The 13131-nt window shown below is 35.3% G+C and overlaps 1 protein-coding gene and 1 non-coding gene across 2 annotated transcripts; one reads left to right on the plus strand and one right to left on the minus strand.

Moving 5' to 3' along the window:
• The first annotated feature begins 1007 nt into the window (after positions 1 to 1007).
• Positions 1008 to 1114, plus strand: LOC112526248. The gene has a single exon (XR_003070571.1). It is a non-coding gene; the product is annotated as a small nucleolar RNA R71 (small nucleolar RNA).
• Positions 1115 to 4961: 3847 nt separating this feature from the next.
• On the minus strand, positions 4962 to 6878 carry LOC112524946 (extensin-3-like). The gene is made up of 2 exons (XM_025134888.1): positions 5836 to 6878; positions 4962 to 5748 (listed from the first exon to the last, which is right to left on the minus strand). The coding sequence occupies exons 1-2, from the start codon at positions 6876 to 6878 to the stop codon at positions 4962 to 4964; spliced, it is 1830 nt and encodes a 609-aa protein (XP_024990656.1).
• Positions 6879 to 13131: the final 6253 nt, after the last annotated feature.

Genomic DNA, 13131 nt, shown 5'->3' on the forward strand with positions numbered 1-13131 from the left:
AAGTGGTGGTCTCAGATGCTTGCTTCTCTAAAGGTTGGACCGGTCTTTCTTTGGCAGGTACCAATGTTGTAGCATCAGTTTTTGACAAACTTGGTGCACTAGATTTTTGCACCTTTTCAGTCAACTCCTTCCCACTCCAAAGAGTCACTGCGTTCACATGTTCCTTTCCTAAGGCTATCGGGACTTCTGTGTTACTAGGCAAAGTACCAAAGACTCTATTGGTCTGATTGAGTGCAAGTTGACTGACTTGGGTTTCCAGATTTTTGATAGCAGCACTTTGTTGATTAAAAAGAGATTGATTTTGAGAGKTTTGTTGGGTTATCAAAGCTTGATTTTGAGCTTGAGCATGCGCAAATAACCCTTTTATCATTGCTTCCAAAGAAGATGATAAATCAGCCTGTGGAGGTGGCTTGTTTTGAAAAGGTTGTTGAGCAGTTTGAAAATTTTGGTGATGATTTTGGAAACTACTCGCATGTTGTTGGGGTTGAAAATTAGAGGTTCCTTTCTGCTTAGGTGCGGGTGGATTTAAACATGGACTGGTCCAAGAAAAATTCGGATGCTGTTTCCAACTTCCATTGTAATTGTTGGTATAAGGACCAAATCCATTATGAACAAAGTTTATGGATTCAGAATTGTGAGGACAATGTTAATACGAGTGTTCCCCACCACAACACACACATTGCACAGAGAGGACTGTTGGAACAGGTGTATTAGCAGCTTGCTGCACTCCCTAACCAGAAGTTAGATTTTTCAGCATGTTGGTCATGGAGATGAGCGGAGCTGTCAATGCAGTATATGCATCTACATCATGTATCCCAACAGTCTTTTTCTGTGATTAAGCACGTGGGTCGGCCCAATGCTCATTGTTTGCTGATATCTTTTCTAGGATTTCATATCCTTCATCATAGGTCATGGCTGTGAAGGCTCAGCCTGCAGTCGCATCGAGCATTTGTTTTGCCATGGAATTTAACCCATTGTAAAACATCTCAAGTTGAATAGAGTACGGAATGCCATGGTGTGGGCATTTCCTCAACAGCTCTTTGAAGCGTTCCCAAGCATCAGGAGCAGCCTCATCGTCCATTTGTTTGAAAAGACAGATCTCATTCCTGGACTTAGCGTTCCTTGTTGGTGGGAAATATTTTCACAATTTTTTTTGCCATGTTACTCAATGACGGCACAGAACCCGGTGTTAAAGAGTTAAACCATGCTTTTGCCCGATCCCTCAATAAAAATGGAAATAAAGCGAGTCTGAGAGCGTCATTGGACACTCTCGGGATCAGGAAAGCATAAGTGATTTCCATAAAAGATTTTAAGTGCGAATGTGGGTCCTCCGAAGGTAATCCGGCGAATTGGCCATTCGTTTGCAACATGTGAAACATTATCGATTTTAGTTCGAAATGGAGAGCGATCATATATGGTCTAACTATCCCGGAATTTAATTGCTCAAAATCCAGAATAGCATAATCCATGATCCTTCCATTTTTGGAATTTGCCAAATTAATGATGTTCGGAGTTTGTGCTATTTGTTGATCATTATGTTCCGATTCTATGTCCAAATTATTATCATTATCATTATGTGGGTGTCCTTATTGAAAGTTTAGGAATTGTGGTATTGGTGCAAAAACCGGCAGTTGGTTTTCCAAATGCGGTATTTCCGGAATGATTGGGGGAGGTAACGCCATGTTTGGAGGAAGTAGAGCAAAAAATGCCCTTTGAGGCCTCCTCCTATGGTGAAATGTTCTCTCAATATCGAGATCAAATTCGAAAAATTCCCTGCGTATTGACCGTGGCATACACCACTTTTAAAAACGATTCAAATGGTACTAGAAAAATCAAATCTTTTACTTTAATCAAAATAAAACTTTTAGCTTTGCCAATCCCCGGCAGCGGCGCCAAAAACTTGGTTGGTTATATCTCACACCTTTAGATTAATGAAATTGGGTTACAAAACAAGTATACAATACGGTCCAATGTCGTCTTTACAAGTAATAAAGTGGTACAAGTACCGGATTATCGTCCACGAAGATTGTAGTTAAAGTTAAATAAGAGTCCAATGAAAGTGGTGATTTCAGATGACGATTTTGAAAACTTTTGTTTGATATTAAGGTGAATTAAAACAGAATACAAAATATATAAAGGTAGCAAGGGTGTAAGACTTAAGATGAGACCTAAACACAAATTCCAGTAGTCAATGCTGTAGGAATGCTACAGCAAGCAGTGTTTCGAAACTAAGTTTCACCATCTATTTTGAAGGCATTCCTCTCGGACTTCACCATTGCACTATATTATAGCTTTCCACCCATATCTCTATGTGGTGTCTGGACCAGGGATAGTGACACAATGGTGTTTTCAAAATATATGGATAAACAAATCTCTTTGTTAAAAATCACTCTCTCGAGTCGATTCCCATATTATTTGAGTTGGCGTATGTTCTAGATAGTTCATCTCTGAATCTATCACACTTTGACATTTTCAAAGAGTGACCAACCCGTCGGGAGTTAAGTTTGAAAAACATAAATGACAAGTCTCCTTGTCGGCAACTTTCTCAAGTCTACCTCTTATGTCATTCAAGTTGACGTGCATTCAATGGCTTATCTCTAAGTCCATGGCATTTTAACACTTTCAAAGTGAGCAACCCGTCAAGAAATGTGCTTGGTTTTTATAAAAACTTGAATGAAACAATGGAACGTCGTTTACAAAAACACTTAGCTACTTTCGTTTGGTTTGAAAATCTCACCTTTCCATCTCACCCCCAAGCTATAAAAGCTTAGCTACTTATAACGGAAAGTAAAGTACAAGAAAAATAAATAACGAAAAATAAAGACATAAACGTAAATTGCGTAAAATAAATGACGAGAAAATAAATAACGAGAAAGTAAATGACGATAATGTAAATGACGAGAATGTAAATTGCGGAAATTAAATAACGGAATGTAAATAACAATAAACGTAAAGGAACGTAAAAATAAAGAGCGGAAATTAAAAGACGAGAAATTAAAGAAGAAAAAGATGAAGAACTTGAATTGCTCAAAATATTACTATAAATCACCCTTGGAGAGGGTTGATTTTAACATTAGATGGTGTTAGAATGGATGATCAAAATGGAACTCCAAGCCCTCCTTTTATACCCAAAAGAGACACTAAAAGACAAAACGACAAATCTTGGAGGCTAAGCTTCCTAAAACTAGTTACAAAGTACAATTAGAGGAACTAGAAAGTATATATTCCTAACAAGAGTTTTAATCTTAGATTCTAGCAATTTCCAGCTGTCTTCCACAAAGCTCAAAAAGGAAGCAGCTTAATCAATAAGTTCTCCAAAAAGCTGCGCATATATCAGATCGYTGCTGCTCCAATGCTGTAGCATCCTGCTGTTTATCAAAAACTCTCCATCAGCTTCTTCCTTGAGTACCAACAAGTCAACCACAATATTTAGCTCCATAATAACAAATGTATAAAGAAATTAATAAAAATGACTCAAAGTGGGAATGAAAGGAAACTATTTTAACAAATAAAACGTAAAACGAGTGTTTAATATGTTGTATTCTCAACATACATCACTAACTATTCAGTTACCAAAAGAAAACTTACAAGGAACAAAAAAGGGGCCACACAGAGCAACAAAATAGAGAAAGAGAACAAGAGAAAACAACTTACAAAGTAGAGCTATGCTGAGGATCAAGTAGTAAGAAATAAGGTCACAATGACCAATACATAAGAGAAAAGAAGGGAAAAACTTACACACCAGAACCTTACCACAACACCTTTTAACTTTGGTTAAAAGAAAATATAGGGCAACCTATAGGGAGATAGATCCAGGATGAACACCTTAACAAACTAATCATCCAATAACCAACAGAGACAAATCTGGATAAAAAAGAATATAAAACAAATCTGGAACAGGACATAGATCTGAACATGAAACAATCAAAAGTACATAGATAACGCAAGTCCAGGATAAATACATGACAAATCTAACATGAAACAAATAATGGGGACAAATCTGGAAGGACACAAATCTGAATTAGAAGATAGAAAACAGATCTAGAAGAGGACATAGCTCTAAGCTCATTCATCATCATTACGAAATTTACATCTAAATCATATAATTAGCATTCATTTAAAAACATATATCAATAATTGTATTTAACACATTTAAATCCTATTAAAATACATCAATTGCGAGAGACAAATATTGATTTGGTAAGGATCGATTGAGAAATGATGTATTAAGATTAAACGATTGAGAAACGCCATTGTTGAGAGTTTGAAGAACATTAAGAGGTAAATAAGAGGTTGTTTTATCTCTTACCAAATTAAGACATAAATACCTCTGAAAAATTGAAAAAAACAAACAGTCTGAATGATCTTACCACTTAACAAATCAAATATATATTTTATAATTGATTTGATTTTTGATGGATTTTTTGTTAAATCATAAAATCAATTATATAGAAATTTATATATATTATTAATCTTGTAAATTCTACACATTATATATTTAAACTTGAAGTTATTTAGACACAATGGGTTATTCGTAACCTTAACTGGTTTCATATGAAACCAACTTCTTAAAACAAACCATAAGGGTGATATTTGATTAGTTTGAGCTTGACTCGAAAGGTTAAAAGTACGGTTTCAAGTTCAAATCCAATGGGTAATATATAAAAATCATCTTGTGGCCACGGAGCTTCAAATACGATAACTCCGGGCTATCTGCAAAACAGGTAGTCATCCTGAAATTAGTCGGCTCCCATAACGGGTTGGATATCTAGGTTAATAAAAAAAAATTCCTAAAATACCAATGTAAAATGGTTCCATTTCTTACACTTATGAAATTATCATGATTTATTATCTTATACATGAATAGAAATGCAATTGCCCCAAAACAATACTTTAGGTTATTAAACATCGTCCCAAAACCCAATAAAATACAGATGTGTAACGTGCAACAATAATGGACACTATTTGCCACTTTCCGGTGCCGGTTGCTGAGCCGACGACGCCTGTGCTAACAACATCGCAGATGCCGGAGTCATGGTTTGATACTGTGAAGGTGAGTAATAAACCTGGTCTTGGGTCGGATGGGCATACTCGTACCCGTAATTTCCACCGTTGGATGTAATCGGCATGGGCGTCGGAGGATGATGAGATTGAGGGATCTGAGAAAGATTCACATATTGCTGTTGAAATTGATTATTTGGAACTTGAATCATGCCTGGATTCGTCGTCCCGTATAGAGAATTTGTAACCACGTCGGATTTGTTCAGTGGGATGGTGGCTTTCGTCGGATAAAGCGGTGGGGTGGTGGCGGATGATGTAACGGTGGTCGGATTGGCGGTTGTATCGGGTGGGTTGGACTGCATTTGCATACTATATGGGTGGTTCTGCGACACCGGAAGATAGTATAGTGGGTATTGTTGGTGGTCCATTTGTGGTGGTGGTGGTGTCGCGTAAACGGGATAGTAAGATGAGACGGGTGATGGCTGGTTTGTTGGAGGCTGGTGGATGTAATGTGGTTGGATATGATAGAACTGTTGTTGTTGATCTTGGTTAAGTTGTGGCGGTGGTGGTCGTATGTCGCCGAAGGCAGGAATCTGTTGTGTTGGGATTTGGTAGTTCATGGCGGTGGTGGTGGTGTACATTTGAGTGGCTGCCGGTGGAGTTGCGGTGTCTCTGTTGGATGATGGGTTTGGATCTTGAGCGAATGTTGGCTTCGAGTGACAATTTGCCGACGCGATGCTGCTATCACTGTAAAAAAATTTGATCGGAAAATGTAATAAGAATCCGATCAGCGATCACTTTTATATTCGTATAAAAAATGGAAGTGGGGTGTACCTGGCGATGGAATCCGGTGAGTGTAAAGCGTACGCGCCACCGTGCTTGGAATCCGGCGACGGCAAACTGTAAGCGTCATGGCCGCCGAACTTTCTTTGCACAGGCTGAAGCGGCAACGGTGGCTTCCTCAGGCCATTAGTCGGTGCTCCCTGATCGGATCTCTCATCATCGGAAGCCGCCCAACCACCGACGTTATTTACAGGAAGTTGTGGCGGAGGAACATGATTCACATTCAACTGAGACAACTGCTCGTCAAGTCCGGCCATCTGATTCATATGATCCACCCTAACTTTGATCGGAGGCAAATTCGCCATTGAAGGAGACGAAGAGCTCGATCCAAACGACGACGTTGATTCCATCATTGGAGAATCTGGCAAGCTAGACTGCAACACATCGTGTACCAAACCCTTCACCATCTTTGATTCCGTATAATTCTCTCTATCCTCTTGAATCTCTCCATCTTTTGGTTCAAGCAGGTTATCAATCACGGCGGAATCCGACAATCCTCTGGGAAGCAATCCAGCGCCGTTCAGTGCGTCGACGAACCAGGTTTCCGATTTAGCATCATCGAGCAACGATCCCATTGAAGCTGCCGTTTCAGGTCTCGATAGAAAAAGGAACAAACGCAATCGCAAGGGTCTTGACGACGGATTAGATGAGTTCAATCGATCGTATTCTTCCACCATATTATCAAGATCTTCATCGGTGGTCACCGATACAAGAGAATCAAGGTCTTCACTTGGGAGTTGGTACTTGAGACTGAACTGGCGGCCATGGAGGAGGCTGCCGGAGAGTCGTGAACAGAGATCGGCGAGAGACGTATGACGATCGGCGACAACAATGCGGGTTTCACCACCCATGTAACAAAGGGATTTATCGTGGGGACGTGGGATAATGTGTCCACCATAGCTGCACATCATCCGGAGTTTGGGTGGCGGTAGAGTATCGTCCCATTGGCGGCAAGTGGGGGAGGAGACGGAGGAGGTTTCTAGTGAATCTTGGTAATGGTGGTGGAGGGCGGTGGTGGAGGGTGGTGGATCCATTTTTGGGTTTGGCGTTGTGGTGGTGAATGGTTGCTTTAACGTGGAGTATGGATATGGAAGTGCATGTAAGTAGAGGGCTCGAGATTGTGAATAACAATTTAATATTGGGCAAGTGGGATATTCAAGTAAAGATTAAGGAAGGTTTGCTGTCCAACAATAATAACTTTTTATTAACATTTACTTCAAGTTTTAAATTGGTAGTTAAATAATTTTTTATTATATTTAATTTAAGAAAATAAAATGTATAATTAAACTTATCAAAGAGAATTAAAAGTGTATTTGCACAATGTATCGAGAAACGTTATGATTTTAGTTTTTTCTTTTATTTTTGTCTCTACCTATTTTATATTATAGTTTTGTATGGTTTTGAAAAAACAATTAAGTAAATGTTTTTATATTTGAATAAATAACAACAAAATTAAGTTTATAGGACGTCACCAATTTCAAAACTTTCTAGTAGACTGTTTTATATGATTTAATTTATAAAACCAAAACATAAATGGTCATATCTAAAGGCGTTTTAATAAGTTCATAAGATGCTTTTGGACGTCGTAACAAGTTTTTTAAGACATTTTTAGCACAAAGCGGCCCATTAGCTATTTTATATGAAACTTTTTAAAAATGTCCTATAAATCCATCTTTTTATAGGATACTTGTTTTTATAAGACACCTTTTCATAAAATATAAATTTGAATATCCCATCAAAAATTTGATAAAATATAGGACATTTGCTTTATAAGACATTTTTTTTATAAATCCAATTTTATTGTAGTGATAAAATATAAATTTGAAGATTCCATCAAAATTTGAAAAAAATGTCAATACTAATATCAATTAACAATTATTATACTTCTCTTTTTTGTATGGTTTTCTTCGATCAATTGTTAATTGTAAATTAATTTAGATACAATAACGAAATAATTTATTTTAGATTTAATAATATACTTTTTTTTATATTATAATAACTCGGGTATAATAAAGAAGTAAGAAGTAATTTATTGGTGATATGATAATATAGTTTTTTATAAAGATAATAATTAAGTATTCTGGTAGAACTTAATGATTATTCTAATTATATTTTAGATTTCTTTATATTTAAAATTAGATGTTTATCCCATATTTGATTATTTTTTTTATCAATTAGTTATATAAATTCAAACATATACTTTAAAAGGTTATACTCATACACCATTTACTTGTAATCTTGAATTTCAAATAATATGCATAATTAATCAGTACCTGATGCATTAAAAATAATTTTTAAGAGTTTAACCCAAATACTTTATAATATAGTACATATATAAACAATATATCAAGTCTTGTATATTTGAGAGTTCTGTTATCTATTTTTAGAACTTGACATTGTTTTTGGGACAAAAACAAATTAAAATATAGACACTTATTTTAGAACGAAGAAAATAATAATTAAGTTGTTACTATGAAATCTTATTTGACTTTTCAGATCTAGAACTAGTCAGGCAACATGAAATGGAAACAACGTTTGAGAATTCGCGACGACAACAATATGTTGACGACATCAACACTTGGAGTGTCAACGCCAGAATGAACAAGTCAAGCAGTGAATCTTCCCCCATGATCATGACGAACTAAGGGGCCGTTTACTAGACGTTTACCCGGTAAGCGTTTACCAAGTCATATTACCTTACCGGATGAATATGACAATGACCAAGAATCTTACCCGGTAAGAGCAAAACAAGAAACAAGAGTCTTACCCAGTAAGTGAAGGCAACAACTCTTATCACGGTAAGAACTTATCGGGTAAATTATTTTTTATGGTGCTGTTTTGGTTGACTAAAATCTTACCTGGTAGTAAATAATATTGTTGAATTTTACCTATAAGCATTTATCGAGTAAGTTTTTGGTAAACGGCTCCTAACTCTTTGATATTGCTGTGATTGGTGTCCAATGGCTACAAGGGAGAGAAAAGGGTATAAAAGAAGAGGAGGGGACCACATTCACACACTTAATCTTTGTTTGACAAATATAAGCTAATATATTTTTCAATTTTATTTCAAAAGTTTTTTTTTGAAGGTGTAAAAAGTAACTTATAAGCTAACTTATTGAAATGAAACTTGGAGTAGCATTTTAAGAGTTTTTGACATTATTTCGAATTATAACCCTAATTAATATTAATAGTTGTTTATTATTACTATTAAATATTGATAAATAGTAATTAATATTGATTGCAAATTACTAAGTAAGTTTAATTATGAATTATACATAAATATTTGTTGGTCTCAACCGTCACATTTATAAATAATACAGTTAGCATCCGTCAAATATTTAGAAAGAAACTCTTATACATTTGTCTTTTAATAAGAACATCCGATGAACCACATCGATTATAGCACCAAAGGATTAGCATATGAACCTTAAGCTTAAGGTTCTGGATGTTGAACAGATCCTCAACTTATATAAATTGTGAGTTCAAATCTTTTGTCTTGAATATTATCCATCCGATTAGGAGAATCCGATTGACATACATCTTGATAATTTACTCCTGAGTTTCAAGAACCCACTTTTTATACTACGTCAGTTTAGAATCCGATGAATCAACTTCATAAATGTTCTAAAGATGGAAATCTGATATATAATTTATATTTCGGAATAGAAAAAGATAGGATTTTTAATTGTAAAAGTCTTGTGACTATATGTACTGATCCAAGAGCAAAAAGCGTTCAACAAAATTGAAGACTAGTTGAAGTACGGTAAAGATCATCACCAAAATGGATTGATTTGTCATTTAGCAAAAAAAAAATCAATACAAGATAACGTCAAATAGTAATCTCACAAATACTACTACCGGCAAGCCGAATTTGGGAGTGCAAACTTGTTTAGTAAGTTTGACTCACCAACTCTTCCAACACTATCCTTGTATGGGAACATGAACATGTCAACCAATGCAAGTTCTTAACACTATTTTATTAGTATCATACTTCTTTTACTGTTCCCTCAACATAAAAAAGGATGAAATAGGATAACAAGTGTCGACTTCAACCACAAAGGCTGAAAGGAAGAGTACAAAAATGCATGAATCAATAAATCAGATAAAAACACCCGTTAATGTTGGACAGTAGCATTTAATGCAATTATAAAAAGTCACCCTTGTCATTTATTATTTCTAACCTAATTTTTAAGAACTTATATGTAATAGTTTCTTAGGCAAAAATGGAGTCAACATCTGAAGAACTATCTTAGTCTTTCGGATCTGAAAGAGTACATTATTCTCTCAGTCCTTCAGTGTTAACAAATTTGTCACTAGTCAAATTGTTTAAGATCACAAGTCTTACCTTCCTATCTTCTGTAATATATCTATAATTCTTTTTTTTTATTAACCTGGATATCCAACCCGCTATGCGAGCCGACTAATCCCAGGGCGACCACCTGCTTTGCAGGTAGCCTGGAGTCACCGCATTTGAACCTCCGTGGTCACAAGGGGATTTTTGTTCCTTCTTAGATGTGAACCTGGGACCTCCAGACACTTTTGACCTTTGGAGCCAAACTCAAACCCCCCAATCTACAAAAACAATTTGTGTAAGTCATCACTTCCCAGGACCAACAAGTGGTATTGGAGCAGTTTGTTTAGTCTCATAAACAAGATTTGAAAATGACTTCCACAGCCAATGACAATGGCTCTCTATCCAAACTTTCTCATTTTCAAAAAGATAATTTCTCTTCTTTGAAAAATTGGATGACATTTTCTGTCAAAACATTTAAATATTTTCTTAGATCTAGAAGGTTTAACACCACATCCCATGATCAGAGGACATTTTGTACCTCTTACAAAATGTTGTAATGTTAGAAAATCGAAGTCTCTCTTTTCTTCAAATGTTATCTTCTTTGTCTCTCCTTTTTGATAAAAACTTAATAGATCAACATATAAGTAAAGTTTACAAAAGAAAAGATTCAAAGTTCATGTAAGAAATGATGACTAAAGGACAAGTCTCGAAAGATCTCAAAAAGACATTAGAAAAGACATTGGAAGAAGAATAGAGAAACATATACTTTATGGCTTATCTCACTGAACTAAGTGTTTTTGTCAAAAGGATTTTGGAAAGTTCAACGCCTGTCTCCACATGTCTGAAGAGTCATACTCAGGTACACCTCTCCATCTTTTCTAAAAGAAATGGAAATTTCTTAACTTCTTTTTATTTATAGGAAATGCTTTTTCTGCTAGAAACCTGAGTCATAACTTACTTTACTTTTACATTGGAAGACTCATGTTTAAATGGGTATTCAAACACTAATCAACTGATTGGTTACAGGACCAGGTCAAAACCCAAATATGGTACTTGGCCAATGGTTATTCAAGGCACGCGATTGGTTATATCTCCCTGCTCAAAGACTTTGTGTTAGTAAAAAGACCATTAGTCACTTTTGGTGATAATTCAAAAGGGTCACTCTAAGCTATGGTATTCTGACTAATGGATCAGTAACCTTTAACAAAGTTGTCTATGCGGAAGGACTCAAACATATTCTTTTACGCATTAGTCAACTTCGTGACAAAGTTTTTTTTATTAAATTTCATGAAGGAAAATGTTCTATTCTTTCTCCAGACAACATAGAAATTCTTTCTGGTTTCGCAAAGACAATTTTTATGTGATTGACATGACATTTGCTCGATCATCATCTCTTCCAAATGACATGACATTTGCTCGATCATCATCTCTTCCAAATGTCTAATTCTTTTCTAAAGCATCTTCTAAACAAAATTGGTTGTGGCGTAAGAGTCTGTCCCCCTTAAATTTCAAAACTATTAATAGACTATCACAAAAATGACTTGTGAAAGGACTTCCTTCTTTATACTTTTTAAAGAAAAATTGTGTAGATATTGTGAAAAGAAGAAACACTCAAATCAAGTTTAGGTCCAAGAGTTGTTCTTCCTCGCAACTCCTCTCCGTCTTTTACACATGGATTTATGTGGACCATGAATGTAAGTCTTGGTGGAAAGACATACACTCTTGTAACTATGGATGAATTTTCAAGATATACCTGGGTCATTTTCTTACAAGCTAAAAGTGGTGCAACTAAAGAAATCATATATTTCATAAAAAGGATTAAGAAATGACAATGGAACAAAATTTAAAAAATTTATTCTAGAAAATGTTTGTTCAAACAAAAGTATTTCTCATAATTTTTCTGCAACTAGAACTCTTCAATAAAATGGAGTCGTGGAAAGAAGAAATAAAAATCTATGTGAGGTGGTTAAATTAATGGTCAGTGATGCATGTCTACCCAGCTACTTTTAGCTTGAAGATGTGAACATTATCTGTTCTACTCAAAATCGAGCTATATTATTGTAAAATGGAATCAAAAAACTCCTTATGAACTCTTCCATGGACGAAAACCCAATATTGGTTATTTCCATACATTTTGATATATTTGTTATGTTTTGAATAACATAGATCATCTTGGAAAATTTGCTCTAAAATCTGATGAAGGAATATTCATAGGATATTTTGTTGTCTCAAAAGCTTTCAAAATCTACAATAGAAGAAGATAATGTACCGATGAGTCAGTCATGTTCATTTTGATGAAAATGGAACAACACCTTCGTCATCCACAAAAACTTTCAATGAAGATGAACTGAACAAATGGATCTCATCATACCTAATGAAATCCATTCAAGAATCCTCTTGAACCATTGTTCAGGTTCCATTCTCTAATCCTTTTTCCTCTTCTGAACCTATCAATAACAAATCTGAAGTATAGAAGTCTCCCTTAATTAAGAATGATGCTCAAGAAATTGAACCTTAATCTGAAACCCTTCCTAATCGATCCCCAATCACCTCATCCAACTCAATAGGTACCTCTTCATCTATCTCTCTTCTTCTTTCCATTAAATGGACAAAAAGTCACCTTATAGAATAAATCATAAGAGATCAAGATACATGGGTTCAAACAAGAAGATCTGTAAATATGTATCTATATGTCAACTTCTTGTAACTCATAGATTATAAAAGAATTAAAGAAGTCATTGAAGATCCAAGTTAGGTAAGCATAATGCAAGAAGAACTTATCCAATTTGAGAGAAATAAAGTTTGGAAGCTTGTTCCTACACCTGCTCATAAAACCATCTTTAGCACAAAATGGATCTTCAGAAACAGAATAGATGTAGATGTCATTGTTATAAAAAAACAAATCCAAACTTATGGCTCAAGGATAGTGTCAAGAAGAAGAAATAGATTATGATGAAACATTTGCTCTTGTAGCAAGACTTGAGGCCATCAAA

This window comes from Cynara cardunculus (assembly GCF_001531365.2).
Source record: "Cynara cardunculus var. scolymus isolate 2C chromosome LG 13, CcrdV1, whole genome shotgun sequence".
Lineage (NCBI taxonomy): Eukaryota > Viridiplantae > Streptophyta > Magnoliopsida > Asterales > Asteraceae > Cynara > Cynara cardunculus.

Coding starts and splice junctions, on each gene's coding strand:
- LOC112524946 (XM_025134888.1), bottom strand. CDS start 6,878: ATGGATCCACCACCCTCCACCACCGCCCTCCACCACCATTACCAAGAT. Junction 5,749..5,835: donor TCACCGGATTCCATCGCCAG/GTACACCCCACT, acceptor ATTTTTTTACAG/TGATAGCAGCATCGCGTCGG.